The sequence below is a fragment of the Sceloporus occidentalis genome, unplaced genomic scaffold, assembly GCF_023333645.1.
Source record: "Sceloporus occidentalis isolate IW3139 unplaced genomic scaffold, rSceOcc1.0.p SCAF_2, whole genome shotgun sequence".
NCBI lineage: Eukaryota > Metazoa > Chordata > Lepidosauria > Squamata > Phrynosomatidae > Sceloporus > Sceloporus occidentalis.
This window is the reverse complement of record NW_028316982.1, coordinates 184,055,084-184,071,857: the sequence shown is the minus strand read 5'-3', so window position 1 is coordinate 184,071,857 and position 16,774 is coordinate 184,055,084. Positions and strand designations below refer to the sequence as shown.

At 37.9% G+C, this 16,774-nt stretch overlaps 1 protein-coding gene across 2 annotated transcripts in view; it reads right to left on the bottom strand.

Annotated features, from left to right (window-relative positions):
* Positions 1-9,973: 9,973 nt before the first annotated feature.
* CDKL5 (cyclin dependent kinase like 5) overlaps positions 9,974-16,774 on the bottom strand; it is a 77,757-nt gene continuing 70,956 nt past the window's right edge. For both annotated transcript variants that reach the window (XM_089511696.1, XM_089511697.1), the window contains 2 exons: positions 15,841-15,960; positions 9,974-13,006 (listed from right to left, as the gene is read on the bottom strand). In XM_089511696.1, coding sequence (XP_089367822.1) covers positions 12,620-13,006; positions 15,841-15,960 — 507 coding nt within the window. In that variant the 3' untranslated portion in view covers positions 9,974-12,619. The remainder of the gene's footprint in view (positions 13,007-15,840; positions 15,961-16,774) is intronic.

Below are 16,774 nucleotides of genomic sequence, written 5' to 3'. Positions count from 1 at the left end.
TAGAATAATAAAACAAAAAATAAAAATAAAAATCCAAAATACATCATGAAGAATACAAAGTACAAAAAGAAATGCATAACATGACATAATAATAGTAAAAATAGTAAAAACATAATATAGCATAGCATAATAATCTAACAACCATCCCCAACCCTGGCAATATCAATTACATATCTGAAATAATAAAACTCTGGGCCGATATACTGTAGCCAGATCTATCTTTATATGCAAGCTTCAACCTATAAATATCAGTTCCTTTCTTGATTCAGTTTTCAGATATTCCTAATGCTAAATCCCACTGGACTAGAACTATATTGTGAGCCACCTTTGGTCCTATATTGGGAAAAAGGAGACCATGCTCAAAGAGTACTCTGTCCTGTGCAGACCCTACCCTTAGCTTCAGAGGAAGGCAAAGGCAAACCCCTTCTGAACAAATCTTGCTAACAAAACCACATGATAGCGTCTCCTTAAGTTGGAAATAACTTGAAGACATAAAACAAGAAGTCTCACTGGGACTAAAATTAGATTTAGGTCCAAAGTTTCTACAAGCTGATGCACAAAAGCATTTTTAAAAAATCCTGTTATGGACAGTAACAAATAGGTATTGTTAGTTTCTGGTATGTATCTGGTAAGAATGCATACACTTACACAAGCATTCATATTTTCAACAGAATTTGAATTCTGATACCTAAATATAGAAATAATTTTGCTGTAAGCACTTAATATTAATCTGAAGCAGCATAGACTTTTTTTCTCTCTCCCTCTCATTTCTACAAGCTAATATATAGGCGGGATACAAACCGCCGCTTTGCGGCGCTTCCCCGCCGGCACCATTTGCTCTGTGCGGGAGCTGCAGCAGCCAAACCGCGCAGCTCCCGCGTGGAGCAAAAAAGAAGCTCCATTTCGGAGCTTCTTCTTGCGGCGCACTGATGATGTCGTGAAGCGCCGCTGGCGCATTCGCGACATCATAGGCGCCGCGACACGTCTGGATGCTATGCGTCCAGTACGTAAAGATGGCGGCGCCCATGTGGAAGGGGCGCCGCCATCTTGTACGTATTGTATATGTACTAGGGTTAGGGGGGTACGGAAGCACCGCCCCTTCCTAACCCTAGTACGTATAGAATACGTACTATATGGCGGTGTGTATCCCGCCATTGTTTTAAATAGTGTATCTTTTGGAAAGTCAGTAGGATTTTGCTCTTGCATAAGAATAGGTTAATGGCAGTTGTTCAGCTAATGTTAAACAACTATTTTTGTTTTCTGATACGGTCTTTCTTACTTTATTTATACTGAAAAATATATCACAGGATAAAAATACATATACAAACCTCTTTAGATACCAAAAAGTCTTCTGCTCAACAGATCTCTGTGCTTTGATGTACTAGGGAGAAACTGTAGCCCTCCAGAACCTGTTGGAGTCTATTAACCACTAGGTCCAGTTAGCATGGATAAAACTCAAGGATGATCATCATCTGGTAGGCCACAGGTTTCCTTCCCCTGTGTAATACAAACTAGCCACCCAGTTGTGTGTCATAGTAAAAAAACTGATCAAGAACTTTCACAAATGTTTACATGAACCAGATGTTAAGGGCATACTGCTGCACCAAGATAGGCCCTACATGTATATTCCTAAGAAAGAAGTGATGGAGGATACATGTGTAAACTCTGGTTGACATTAAGCTTGCAAACTGGGATGATGTACTCGCCCAACTCTTCATTTTGTTTCGTACTGCATACAGAATATGTACAGTAGGCTTGTGTGTAAACCAGCTTGCTATTTTGTACTTAATATAATGCCGTTAATGATGTGGTGATCTCCAGATATATAAGAAAAGTACTCTGTTGAGCCCAACTTGTTTCAAACTGAATTTTTTCTAAGGGCCAATTGGGACCTTTCCTTTTTCAGCTTACTCATTAATTAATTTTGTCCCAAAAGGCACTTGCAGCTTAATATCATATCATTTATGATTTTGTCCAATGTGTGCAGCTGTCTATAGCAGAATTGTTGTTTAGGAGGAGTACACTACGCTTTTGTGGCAGAAGCCTCTTATGACTACTCTCTCAAGGCAAATAATATTTTTAGCCTGCGTTAACAGAACCATAGTTTTCAAGTCAAAGGTACTAATCAGGCCTCATCAGGAGAACTGGGTTCCATTCTCGGTGTCTCATTTTAAGAAAGATGTAGACAAGCTGGAGTTTCAAAAGAGCAAGAAGGATGATAAGAGAGATGGTTGAGGGAAACATATGAGAAAAGTTTGAGGGAGCTGGACATGTTCAGCTTAGTGAGAAGATTGAGGGGGTGACATGATTGCACTCTTTAAATACTTCCAGTGCTGTCACAGAGAGGAGGGGACAAGCATGTTCTCTGCTACCCCAGAGAATAGGAACAGATCTAATGGTTTTAAGTTACAGAAGGGTAAATTTCAATTGAACATTAGGAACGTCTTGATGGTTCAGCAACAGAAACAATTATTTACAAAGGTGGTGAGGTTTCTTTCACTTGATGCCTTCAAAAAGAGTCTGGACAGCACTGAGCAAGAGGTTGGACTCTGTGGCCTGTGGGACTTCTATGATTCTGTGTGCCAACTATCAAAAGTTACAATGGCTACACCACAAATTACATTGGCTGATACTATGCAATCTATCTTTATATGTCAAGCTTCACCCTATAAGTATCAGTTCCTTTCTTGATTCATGAGACAATGCCAGTTTTTGGACAAAGAGACTAAAATAACTAAGTCTAAAATAACTACAGACTGTAAAGTTCCAAAATAGCATATGGGCAAGGAAATCTAGGAAGAGAAGACATATTGAAGAAAATGTCAGAAAGTGGTATGGGAAAACTGATGCTGAGCTGCTAACGTGTCAAGAACCATGCTGAGAGAAGCACAGAAAGAGCAAATGCCAAGGTTTTTTTTAGATCAACAAAGCTAGGAGATTCAGCTTGGAATATTCTATGGCAGTGTAACCTAGAGTTATGCAGTCGTGACTGTTATGTATTCAAAGTTCCTATGTTGCTTGTGGGGAGTCAGCTGCTTCCCAAGTGATGGGGAAGAGACCCCTGTTGACTGTGGCTGCCTTCTGGTAAGTGGGGATTGTAGAGGTTGGGCCAGGATACACTGCATAACTATGGTGCTTAACCATATGTAAATGCCATAAAGGATTCCAGCCCAATTTTAAATGTGTGTGTATGTGCCCTAAAGTTGCATGTCAACTCATAGACACCCCATGAATTTCATAGTTTTCTTAGGCAAGGAATATTCAGAGGTGGTTTTGCCAGTCCTTTCCTCTGAAATATAGCCATGTTCTCTTAAATCTGGGCATGAGATCCCATTGTGCTCCCTAATATTGCTATAGGTCAAGAATGGAAAAAGTGTGTCCTCAACACCCCCTGAGGATCCTCAAATCCCACAGTCAAAAATAAAACATTAAAAATAAGCATTTTTTCATCTCTAAACTACCAAAAAGCTAAACCTACTGCAAAACATCATTTTCCTCACACAACCCACCATAGCTTTTAAAAAAGAAAATTATAGTATCCCCCCAAATAGGTCAAAAATGGGCTGAAAATGAAACTGTAAGTGACATGTTATCACTTCAGGGTGAACTGGACACAGTGTTTCAGCTCCTAGGGGGCATGAGGGTACCTCTACCACACATTCCCCCAAAATCAGTGCCAAAGGGCTAGAAAACCCCTAGAAACATGTTATCTGGCATCATGAAGTGCTGGAAGGGAGGCAAAGAAAGTCACAGAAAGTAAGTCACAGAAGTTCTGCCAGCAGAATATTAGATTTAGTTCCCAAATGTGACTTCTAAAAAAAGTGCAGAACTCTAAGTTCACTGTTAGTAACTGGCTAAGTTTTTAGTCTGAACTACCAAGAAGTGTACAACAACAGGTGTACTATGCTGCTGGTGGAACTGGATTGTGCCTTGAAAGACTGGAGCTGATCAATGGGACAATGATAGGATGTACAGAGTACTAGTTTAGCAATTAGGTGCAGACCAATGTTCCTAGAGATCAGATGCTACCAATCAGCTACCAAATAAACTTGCAGAAGGTAACAGTTTTTCTGTTTTCATGGATAGACTAAAACTTCTCTCCTCCTGCTTGTTCCTGACAAAAACCGACAGAGCCTCTAAATTCTTCTCTTCTGTAGCTAGCGTTTTTGTCCTATGGACACATCACCCATTTCTTTGTCTTCTGTAATTGCGCAGCTCATCAAGTGTATGTAGCTGAATTAGGGACAGAGGGAATCTGAATCCTAAGCACTAAAGTTAAAGGTTGGTACTGGTTTAGGAAGAATTGTCTGAACACTGATGAGTTGTCAAGCTCAGGTTATTGTGGACTTATTAAACACCAAAGGAGTCCACGTGCTGGAAATAGATGGAAACTGTAGCAGCGGTAGCAATAACAAAAAAAGAACTAGGTGGAGCAGAAACTCTACATCCTTCTTTCCTACCTAAAGAATAATGCAGGGAAATACATATTTTCCAGGAAGCAGTGAACTATTTGACAAGTTACCATGCCAATGAATCTGAAGATTAAATAGCTATATTTAATGTGTTGTCAACACATAGGCCCAGAACTTGCTTGTTCATAAAACATGACAGGACATTAACACCGACTTCTTTTTCTGGAATCTGGGACAAAACCCAAAACAAAACAGTGAGTGTAGATTAGCTGACAATGACAACTATTTTCAACCCCATGATGAATAAGATATGACGCAGTCTCTCATGGAGGTAGAGAGAAAAAGAGAGAGAGAGAGAGAAATTAGCACATTATTTGGAGGATATGAATAATGCAAAGTTTCCCACTATCACTAAATAGAAATGGACACACTATGATTGAGGCTAGCTTAGTATTTAAAAATTGAGATATTATCCCATGCATGGGAAGCTCTTTATAGTTATCTCTTTCTGTCTGCAACAAATACCTCTGAGATAGTGGAATGCAACAGAAAAGATTTCCACTGATTTACAAGTGGAGTGGGTGCTCTTTTCCACATTTTCTCAATGCATGGATGCTGAGAGTATGGAAGAGTGGTTGGGGTCCCTACATACATCAGGTGCATGTGGACTACATGTGAACAGGAGTGTATTGGCTTGCTCAGCTGAGGTTCACAGCCAGGTGTAGTCCTGCCATGACAGTTGAAGCAATTACTTGAAAACAGAAAGAATATAATGTCCCAAATGGCAAAACCCACCTGTACAATACTTGTGCTTCCAACCTCATATTACACAACAAATGTCATGTTTTAGTTGAACCCCCTCCTGGTTGTTTTGGAATTGGTAGGGGAGAGAAAATGGGTATTCTTTCCCAGAATTATTTTGTGGCTGAAAATTCATACAGATGAAGATGTCAGTAAGGAATGGAAACATATCCTGACACCAATGCTGGTTAAAAATGTCCAAAAGAAAACCATGATCTATTTGAGCTAAAATGGTTCTCTGAAGTGGAATATGTCTTTCAAATGTTTCAGAGGAGTCACAGTATTTCTTAGCAACACTTACATTGTTGATCGGTGAGATTCATGGTTAAGAGCGAAAGGACAAAGAAATAAGAATGAAGGCAGATTTCCTGGATGTGTGAAGTACTTTCAGGACAGTAGGGATGACACTCTCAGCTTTCTAGTGCAAAACCTGCATTTTTATTAAAGACATGTTTAGGAAGGTCCATTCAAAAATACATTGTGCTCAGTAAAAATGAATTATTCCCATGCGGATAATTAAAGGTTAAACACAGGATAATATCTCTCCCCCCCCCCCCCCTTCTCAAGCTATTTACACAAACAAAAATTATACAGGAGTTAAGAACAGAATACATGCCTGAAAACAATTGATGTGGAAACCCCAACATGATACAAGGAGTTTGATAAACACAGATGGTTTATTATTTGGAATGAATACTACTTCATATAGCCAACATACTCGCAAACTCAGTCTTAATCAAAAGATTTACATCGTACTTCTCTCAACAACAGAAAGTTGGAACAATTTTTGTGTGCCTGAGATTTTCTTTTAAAAGGGACAGTGAAAGTGGAAAATTTTTATCTATAACATTTCTAGAGCCTAGAAAACTGATTTCACAACTGATTTTATTCTTTTGTTTTACTTTGTCTCTCAAGGTTATAATGACTTTCCAGATATATTACCTCCCTCATTTTTAATCCGTAATCCTTATTCAGTATTTAAATAATGAAGGTTTAAGCAGTTTTGGATTTTCAAGGATATTAGCTGCCAAGGGATTTTTCCTTTTTAAGATCTCTATTTACCACTTATAATTCCCTGAAGAATCTATAGACAAAATGTACTACTGCTTAATTAGTAATGTTTTTCATCAAAATCAGGTAAAATAATACTGAAGTAGAAAAAGAGAAACTAAATGATTTCCAAGAACTTAAAAAGGCTTGTGCAGTCCTAAGGCCTAGCAAATTCTCTCTGCTACAATTTTGTAATTTTACAAATAAAAACCTGTATCATACAAACCTCTTTGTTGAAATTCAATTATTGTTGACCATAAATTTTCAAAGCCTTCTTATATTATTTGGTTCTTCCAAAATAAGGAGGAATACAAAGAAAAGAAAAGAAAAGAAAAGAAAAGAAAAGAAGACAGTATAGTGTTCCAAACCACCCCATATTCTGGATTCAATCCAGTGTGAACCAAATTTTGGTGCAGAAAAATGACTTAAGACTTTTACGATAATTAATTCAGTGAGGTAAAAAAATTCTTTTTACAAAAACCGAGACACATGTGCAAGTTAACATCTTGACCAATTCTGACATTTTGTCTAAGATTGTGTCAGTAAATAATTTCCCTGATTACTTTACCTCGAGATAAGAACAAGGCAACCCAGTAGTTAAAACACCTTATTAATTAATGAAAAATAAATAAAGGAAGACTTAAAAGTGATGTAAGGACTGAGCTGTTTTACAACTGGAAGCACGATCCCAAAACCTAAATCACATGCCTACTGTACATGTGCACATTTCACATATAGATGCACTGGTACTGAGCTATTTGATCACAAACAGAACAAGCAAAAATCAAGCGATGGCTGAACCCTCTAAACACACAAAAGTGCATTAGACCACTTAGCTATGCATTTAGTAATAATTATCCAATGAGGGGAAATAAAGGCTACAGTACTGCATCTGCTATCAGGCTACATGAACATGACCTACATTTTTCAAAAGCAGCAATAGATTTTTAACTGAAAGGTATGGTAACAGCTTCAGATTTTTGAGACTTTGGCAAGAGCCTGGCAATAGCCTTCCTCATTCAGTGGGTCTACCTTCTCACTGCCACTTGTTTCAGATGCTGTGGCTCTTCCTCCTGCCTCTCATAATTCCTAGCAGTTGCCTGCTTGGCAAGTAAGGAGACAGGGAGAAAGTAAGCAGAGACATCAACTATTCTGTTCTTTTCAACACAATTGTCTGGGCCAGAGTGAGTAAACAAGCAGATTGCAATGATGGCGTATAGCAATATTCTCTTTCCTAGCAGGGGCCTAACCATACTATCCTGGATTCCAAACTAATACCTTAAAAGTAGAATTCAAAGATATAGCCACATTAGTCTGGAAAATCAGTATGCAAAGGGATCTTGTAGCACCTTTGAGAGTAACTGAAAGAAAGAAGTTGGTAGCATGAACTTTCGTAGTACTTAGCCTACTTCTCAGAAAACATGCATCAAAGGAAGTAGGCTCAATTTTACAAAAGCTCATGCTACAACTTTTTTTTCTTTCAGGTAGTCTCAAAGATGCTACAAGATTTCTTTGCACATTAATTCCATGAAAGACAGCCAGACTTTTATGAGACTATTTGGGAAGAAGTGGCCCCATTATTTAATAATTTATATTAAGCACAAGAATTTGGGTCGGACATAGGCTCTCAGTCTATTAGATTCTAGTATAAAAGTAGTTATGCAAAAGAATCCTGCTGATAAAGGTACAATGGTATTGTTTTTTATGAGATTTGGATTCTACAATTTAAAAAGTTTATTAGCAAGTGAACATCAACAATTAAGTCTCTAAAGCGTTGTCACAATAGTTGAATGAAGAGAATGCAATGGAAGATAAGAATCATTATGATGTTAACTGGCAACTATGTTGAACTAAATGTCCTTAACTATCAGCTATAACAAAGGCTAGAAAAATGCCACACATACTCCCATTTGCTACTAGTTCTAATGTATAAGTCAGTATGGTAACAAGTAACAGAGGAAAATGAATTTGGATTACAAAAAACACCTTTTGTAGAATAATAGCACGGGTTAATTAATATTTTAAAAGGCTGTTTAAAAAAAGTGATTGGGTTTTCTTTTTAAACTCTTGTAACACTTGCTGCATTATACACACTAGGCCCAACTCAGTTAACTATAGTACAGACATTTGGTACAATGAACCAAAGTACAGTTTTCAGGGTGTTTGGGCAGAACCTCAATATATAGTTTATCAATATCAAAAACAAACAGAAAACTTTTATCACAGCATTATGGTTATAGAAAAAGTCAGACAACACATTCACATTCTCAGTTGAGAACATTTTAGGCAAATGTCTGGCTGAATTTAATCTTTCTGTCTCTAACATGAAATAGGCAACACTCAAGTAAGAGCTGCAACAGACATACTTTTTCACCTCCAATTTCACTTCCAATTTGTTTACAACCATGGATCAAAATGTATTTAAAACTGGAAGATTTGCTCTCCCCTCTTTGTTATTTTTGAATTTTGGGGAGGGGAATCATTATAGTATCTTCACTTTTAGCTGAATCACTATATACAGTAGTATAAAAATAAACACTGAATGCAGTTAAGGCAAGTGGAAACATTTAGTTACCACTGTGGATTACTCACACTTGAAGGTGGGAGAAACGAAAGAAAGGGGGAAGAGAGAACATTTTGAAATAAAAGGGAGTTTTAGAGAAAAAACAAATGAAATAACTGTTATTTGTAGTCTCTGTAGTCTGTAAGTTTTCTCTTTTCATACCTTTGTCTTTCAAAAATATCAGTGGAAGGTGTTGGACAAGCTGGCCTCAATATCATTGAAGGTTTAAGAAGCATAGAAATGGGAAACTTTGATATATGTAGCTAAAAATAAAACATGCTGAACAGCTGAAAACCATATACTCTGATCTTGGGTTGAAATGTCTGCAATGGAACCAAGGAATGGGAAAAGACAGTTACCATTTCTCCTTCCCCAAATTGTACAATCTTGTCTGCTGCTCAAGATATAGTGTTAACAGACTTAAGGAAATGAAAAAGAAAATAATGGCAGAAAAAGTTAATAGAAAATGTATCAAATTTTAAGTAAATCTTCTCAGTAATACATATAGGATTTAAAAACCCAAGTTCTACTTTCAAGAAGCCTTTTAGGTAGGTTTCAGTACATTTTAGAGATGTAAAGGGAACAAAACTGTGCACTAATGCAACACCATTTTTTGAAAATATCAAACTTTTCTTTCACACATAATAGTGAACATATCAAGTCCTCCATTAATACCTCAAAGTGTCGACAAGAAAATGTATGCGTTTTAAAGTAGCATCCATTACCTCAGTCAAATCTTCATATTAGTAGTACCATCAGAAAGCAAAAAAAGATAACTAAAGCTTAGCTGCTCTGTCCTTGGTAATGCTACAGCAAATTATTCCTCTAATCTCAGTGAAGAGAAAAGCTCACACTTGAATACTACTTTAATGTGTAATAGGCTTTGCTCTTATGAGGCTGACAAATCTCCATTAGCTAATAAGATTTTTAAAAACTTCTTAGCATATTTACAACTCTTGGATATCTAAACCAAACTGAGTGTGAGGCTTCTGAAATAAGAATTTTTCTATTAATAGATTGAAAAAGGAATACTTCTCCTTTAGAATCACCCCAAATTAAAATCCACACATTATGGAAGTTTATATTTAAAGGTGGCAGTACTAAGTTTAAAGATCTAAATGCTCTCTAATATACTTAATCTTATGCTAAGTATGTTTTTGGCCAAAGGCTTCCCTAAATCAAGAGAGATATAAGCAACCTTATAAATAAATGTGCAAATGACTAATAAGGTAAGACGTATTATTCAGTAAATGAAATACAATGTATGAGTATGAAATTTAGATAGTACTGCTCAGAGTCTCAAAACCAAATCAAGGATTCTTGTTGGAAAATTTAGTTATAAAGTTATAAACAGTGGGAGTCTACCATAGAAGGAGACCATCACTTACAAGATCACAAAATATTCCTTCTGAATGAATAGACATATTGACATCCAGCATGCTAATTCATATTCCCCACTGTCCTTTCAAAGAGAATATTATCCATTCACTATTATGTATTGTTCTGATATCAGTTTGCTCAAGAGGAAAATAGATACATGCACAGTTCTTGCAAATGACCTTTTAATGTTTTGTAATGGAAGAAATATTGAATTCCTGCTTAGAAGTCTGCTAGTTGTATGTGCATGGGTGTTTAAAATATCTGTTGTAACTTTTGTTATCTTGTGAACACCAGAATACATCCTATTAATTTTGTGAGGTACTAATAGTTACATATCTCCAGCACACACTTTGCTCTCCAGGTGAATTTTTGAAGGAAAAACAAGGTGAAAATGGCAAGGGAAAAAAAAGACTAAATTTCGTTGTCCTGTTGTGCAGGTTTAATGATTTAAGGTATATTATTCTGACACTTCTGTTCCCATTCCCGCACCCTCATCACATTTACATCAGTTTCATAATGGGATGACATTTTTCCAATTGTTTTTTTTCCTGAGTTATAGTAATTATAAGCAAATGGAATATTAGGCTCTACATATACTATATTGTAAGTCCACTTTTTAAAGTCATTTTAATAATGTTCTATAGATAGAAAAATCCAGCACTCTGAAGTGAGTGAAGCTTTAAAGTCTACAGAAATATTCTTATAAGTGATATAGGGGGGAAATTAAGCTTCAGCACAAACTTTCCATATTCAAATATCAATGTTACAGGGCTTTAAAAAATTAAATCCTAGAAACAAAATGGAAGTGCCACAGCTCTCTTACATTTAAATACAATATTTTACTTTCTGCTTTGTACAATTTCAAACAAAGTGCAAAGAATATACATAGGCTTAAAACCTTATACCATGATTTACAGTGCTGCGTCATGCCAACTTTGGCTTGCCACTTGCATCTCATGCTGTGGCTCTTTGGTCTTCACCCCATGTATAGAATGGAAGAGCATCTGCTTTAACCTCTTATTACGAGTTATTTCTCCTGGATGGAGAATTGTAAGCAACACTGGGATTCTGCCACCATGACACAGATGTTTATCTTCCAACAACACAATGGGGAAAGGTAAGCACAGACTTAGGGGGGGAAATATACCCACTTTTTATATGACTTCATGGTTTCATAGCTTGATACATTTGAGCTATGCCTCTGGGGGGGGGGGGAGAAAAGGCCAATAATCTAGTCTCACTGCTGTATTTTATTATCAACAGGGCATCCAATGGTGTCCTTCATTTGATATAAGGATCATTCATCCTTAAGAATGAATTTGTCAGTGGAACAGGGAAAGAGATTATTTTCACCAACACTCCCTTACCCCGAACAGTTCCCCATGCTAACTCCCACTGCTGTTCCAAAGGGTCTAGATGAGACTGGTGGAAAACGGAGAGGGGTGCAAAGGAGAGAGGGGAACAGCAAAAATTGCCTTCATCCCCATTATATGAGTGGAAGTCTTGACTGGATACAAGAGTCTTCCATCAGTGGAGGGATACCACTGGATACAACCCTATGTCACTGTATATAATGGAGCAAAATTCATATTGTTACAGTCATATTTCAATTCACATTCTATTCCCTTTAATTAGAAGTATAATACTGCACTTTATATCACAAACGTATAAAAATATGGCAGAGAGTGTCATAACAATACTTTTTTAAATGAGTAATTTTTAAAAAGACAGTTATTTACTATATATATATATATGTATGTATGTAAATGTATATGAATTCCTTCATATATACATATACATATGTAATAAAAATGCTCCTGATGTAATATAGGTTAGTTAGTTTTAATAGAAACTACTGTAGCTGCTGCACTGCATCACAATGTTTCAAACAGCTCAAATTTTTTTACATTGTAACATAAGATATGATTATAACAATACAATAATAGATCATAAATAAAGATTACAAATCCTATCAAATATGGAAGTTTTAAAAAAAATAAAGACATACAACTGAACTTTAACCCCTTATTGGGGTACCAGTGTATCACATAAACCCTATTTATTTATTTTTTCTTTTTAAATGTAGGCAGCAAATTTTTTCATAAGGGCATAAGACATTTCTTTGAACTCCCCAAAGTGCCTATACAGCTTTGAGACAGATGTGCACTAGGCTGGAATGTAAAATGAGAGAAAAGGGCACACAGTTCATTCTCCCTGAAGTGCACATTCTTCTGTCATACAATTAGATGAATGGCAATTAATAAAGTTCATCTCATTGTAAGATCCCTACTGACGTGGAACTGAACAGTAGCTCCATATATTCCATATTGCACACCTTTTATAATGCTGAGAATTCAGTCACCACCACCGCTATACCCCTAGGTGAATCCCTGCAACAGCATTTCCTGGAGTATTACAAAGCAGTCTCTTTTAGATCATTCAGGTTTGGCATTCGAGATCGGTTTGTTCGGTTATATGTATGCCCATTTTGCCCACTCTTAGAAGGCATTTGATCAGGATATGAAGTCCCATCACTGGCACTCCTGTTCACTGGGGAAACATGCCAACTTGGATCCATCTGGCCCGGGATCTGGAGTGTTCTGCCTTTTGACTGGGACTCTTGCCGCATGTTACTGCTGCTAGAAGCAGAAGCTTGACTTATAGGATGAATTCGAACTTCAGAAAAAGAAGTTTTAGCTGGCTGGCTTGGTAAAGGTTGGAATCTGGGTTCAGAAGGAATTGAATGATTTGAGGAGGAGGAAAGGTGTAACAGCTTGCGAAGAGACTTTAAAGGCTGGCTCTGAAAGGCAAAGGAGAAAAAGAATAGACATTAGTTCCTACAATTTTCTTATTGCGATTCTCAATCCCAATTAAAGGTAAAGGTAGTCCCTTGACATGAATGTTTAGTAACCAACTGTAGGGGGCAGTGCTCATCTCCGTTTCTAAGCCAAAGAGCCAGTGTTTCTCAAGGACAGCTCTGGTGGTCATGTGGCCAGCATGGCTGTACCGAACACTGTTACCTTCCCACTGAGAAGTGGTACCTATGTATCTACAGTCAGCCTTTCTTATACATGAATTTTTTTATACATGGACTCAAGCACCCAGTTTGTTAAAAAAGTATACATTTCAAATATCAAACCTTGATTTTCCAATTTTTATAAGGGACACCATTTTGCTATGTCATTATATTTAATGGGACTTGAGTATTGTCAGGGATTTGAAGGGTTAAAACACAGCACACAGGGAAATGCTTGATGTGTGTGTGTTTGACCATGAGCATTTCAGCAGAAGGACAAGGTTGATCAGCACAGCTGATGCTCATTGGCTCAAGGACACTTTAGTGTGTAGGTGCACGTAGCCATGGATGATGAAACCACCTGGCTGGATTGCACAGGGGACACTTGTCATGGTTACACACAGGAACTCACTGGGTTTGGGAGACCACATGGTCTGGAGTCGATAAAAAACCCAGGGGTTGCAAGTGATAGCTTGTGGGTTTGTAGTAGGAGTTGGTTTGGTATGGTTTGGAGTTTTGGAGATTTGTATTTGTATTATAGCACTGTGAATAAAGAGCACTTTGGGAGACTTTGCTTCTCTGGTGGTTTATCAGTAGAAGTCTTGCATCGCTTTGCTGAGTGTCCCTGGAGGTTCCTGCATTGCTTCAGTTCTTGGAAGACATCCAGTTGCTGTTATCTCAACTGCTTTTGGAGCCACGTTTCAGCTTCTAAAATTGCTAGCTCTGCTCAAAAGGTCTGATTTAACCACAGGACTCGTTTGAGTTGCTGACAGTGGTTGTTGGACCCCAGCAGTTGCGCTGACAAGTATCGACGAATTTTGTTATCTACAGGGGATCTTGGAACCAAACCCCAGCGTATAACAAGGGTCCACTGTACTTGCATTTCCATGCTGTTGAACTGCTAAGTTGGCACAAGCTGGGACTAGCGATGGGGGTTCACCCCATCATGCAGCACTTGGGCCTTAAACTGCCGACCTTCCGATGATTAGAACTGGCATCTTCACTAAGCCACCGCATCCCCAATTACCATCATATTACAGCTGGCCCTCCGTTTTCACAAGGGAAAGGAGGGGCGAGTGTATTTATTTGTACAAACTTCATGTTTTGTTGCCCATAACCCGGGGGGAATTCTTCAATAATGCTTTTGGTGGCAAACACCTATGATTAAGATGAGTATTCCTTTTTGAAACTGAAACAATGCAGTTTAAAAATACTTAAATTGTACAATACCATTTAATCATCTTAGAAACCTTTAACCATAGGTTTTCTGATATTTAAACAGCTACAAGCAAATTTTTCACATACATTTTTTATATAAACGATACCAGTTTTTCATCACTCTTCCGCACAGATTTTCTGGTTTTTAAAACTATATTAGTTGTTACTTTGGGGCCATTCAGGCTACCTTTTACCCCAGATCAGGAACCAAATTATGTACATGAAGTTCATATTCGCCCCGAATCTCCCACAAGCAAATCCGAGGCGTCCACACCCGTTTCGGGGCAAATGCCCCTTAGCGCAAGTCATTTGGAAACGGGGTAAAAGCTGTATCTTTTTTGAAAAACTGGGTTCGGCGAATATGAACTTGCCCCCGATCATGATGGGGTCAAGTTCATGGGAGGGGTTTAGCTCAGAGGGAGGGCAGAGGGCGGAACTGGAGAAAGGGTGCCAAGAGTGATGGAGGAGGAGGAGGGGGGCACTGGGGGGGGGAAGAAGGGGGCCATGGAGGGCAATTGGGGTAATGGAGCAGGAGCAAGAGGAGAAGGAAGGAGCCAAAGGGTGCCAAGAGAATTGGTGACAGAGGAGGAGCAGGAGGAGGACGATGAAGGAGCTGGGAGGAAGAAGGGGGCCATGGAGGGCAATCTGGTTAACGGAGCAAGAGGAGGAGAAGCAACAACAACAACAAAAATCTGAAAAAGCCATACTATGGTAGTGAGGTTCAGGAGGTAGTACTTTCAGTAATACATACAATTATAGCCCCCAGTTGCAAATGGCAGCACCAGACTCATGAAACCTGCTCTTCATTTACCTACTTGTTCAATTCATCATTGCCACAGTCACTGCACTGTATCTTTCTTCTGAAAGAACATGAGGCCTACAATCTTTTTATCTCCTTTTGAGCCGCAACTGCTGAGTACTGCCTCCAGACTCACATATTATGAGCTGCATCAGTGGCATTATAAGGAAAGTGGATCCATGGATAACTATACTGGTTATTCTATCCATTAGATGTTGATTTAGCCACGAAGAAGGCAATTATAAGTTTTCAGGGGTTGCTAGAGTGAAAACCAGAGAGGGCTCCTGTCCCTTTAATGGCTGTGTAGAAGAGCGAAATTCAGCGGGTACTAATAAAAATTCTCCTCCCATTGGCTTTCCTCCAGTTATTTGGTCTTCCCATGTCATGCTGGCTTTGCACTTACTTGCCTAACAAGTCTTATTTGTTAGAATGAGGATAAGGGGGGTGGATTGAAGAACCAGGGGAAAACGCTATTTTTATTTCATCTCACAATATTTGATGTTGTATAGGCATTCCAGATCACAAATTGATCACTGGATCTACTATTCACAGCAAGAGGCTCAATGACCACAGAACTGAATGAAGCAATAACTTCACTTACGTGACTTTGGATTTCTGTCATCTTATCAGAATGCCAATCCTTCTGTCTGCTGACTGGGTGATTAGATGAATGAATCGCTTTCTGTAGTGACAAGAGATCCTGAGTGTCACTTCCAGGCATCTGCAACACAGAAAAATGTTGGGCATTAAGGAGTTCCTGGGAAACGTTACTCTAAGATATCCTTGGCTCCCAGATCAAAGCAATGCATGTGAAACCCATTACTTTAATACTTTTTAAAAATAGCTCCATATTAATTATCATATTTGAAGATGCCATGCAAAATTGTTATAACCTGCACCATAAAGCATTCACATGCTGTTAGTTAAATCACTGTAAGAAAGAGAGAGCAGTTAAATAAGTGCATTTCTGTGCTTCATACTTATTTCCATAGCATTCCATTTTGCAATTAAGATCATGAGCCACCTCCACAAATAAGATAACAAATAAGATAAAATAAGATAACAAATTTAAAAAATAATTTTCTCTAGTGATGAAACATCAGTGTGAGAATTTAGTTATCAGTTATGTCTAAAAAGAAACAATCTACCCACCAAAAAACTAAAACAGATGAAGCTTTAGACTAAAATGTAATATATTTCTACATAAAAACAGTTAAGTAAATGCAAAAGTTAGCTGTTGGGGAAAAAACTGGTTGAATTTACTGGTTGTACTATTAGTAGATTTGTAATGGGCTGGAGGGATTGTTGGCCAGGTAGTCATTTCTCAGCAAATGTTTAGGATTAAAAACCCAGTAAATCATTAAATGTGTGGTGTGTGTGTATTGAGTCTTTATTCTGCAAAGTGAAAGCAATTAGGCACAGGTGATCACCACCAAACAGACTGAAAATAAAACCCATTAAAAAGTCTGTGTACTATCTAGAAAAGAATGTTGTTTAAAGAAAGTTTCTTGTTTTTATTTAAACACTGGGGAACA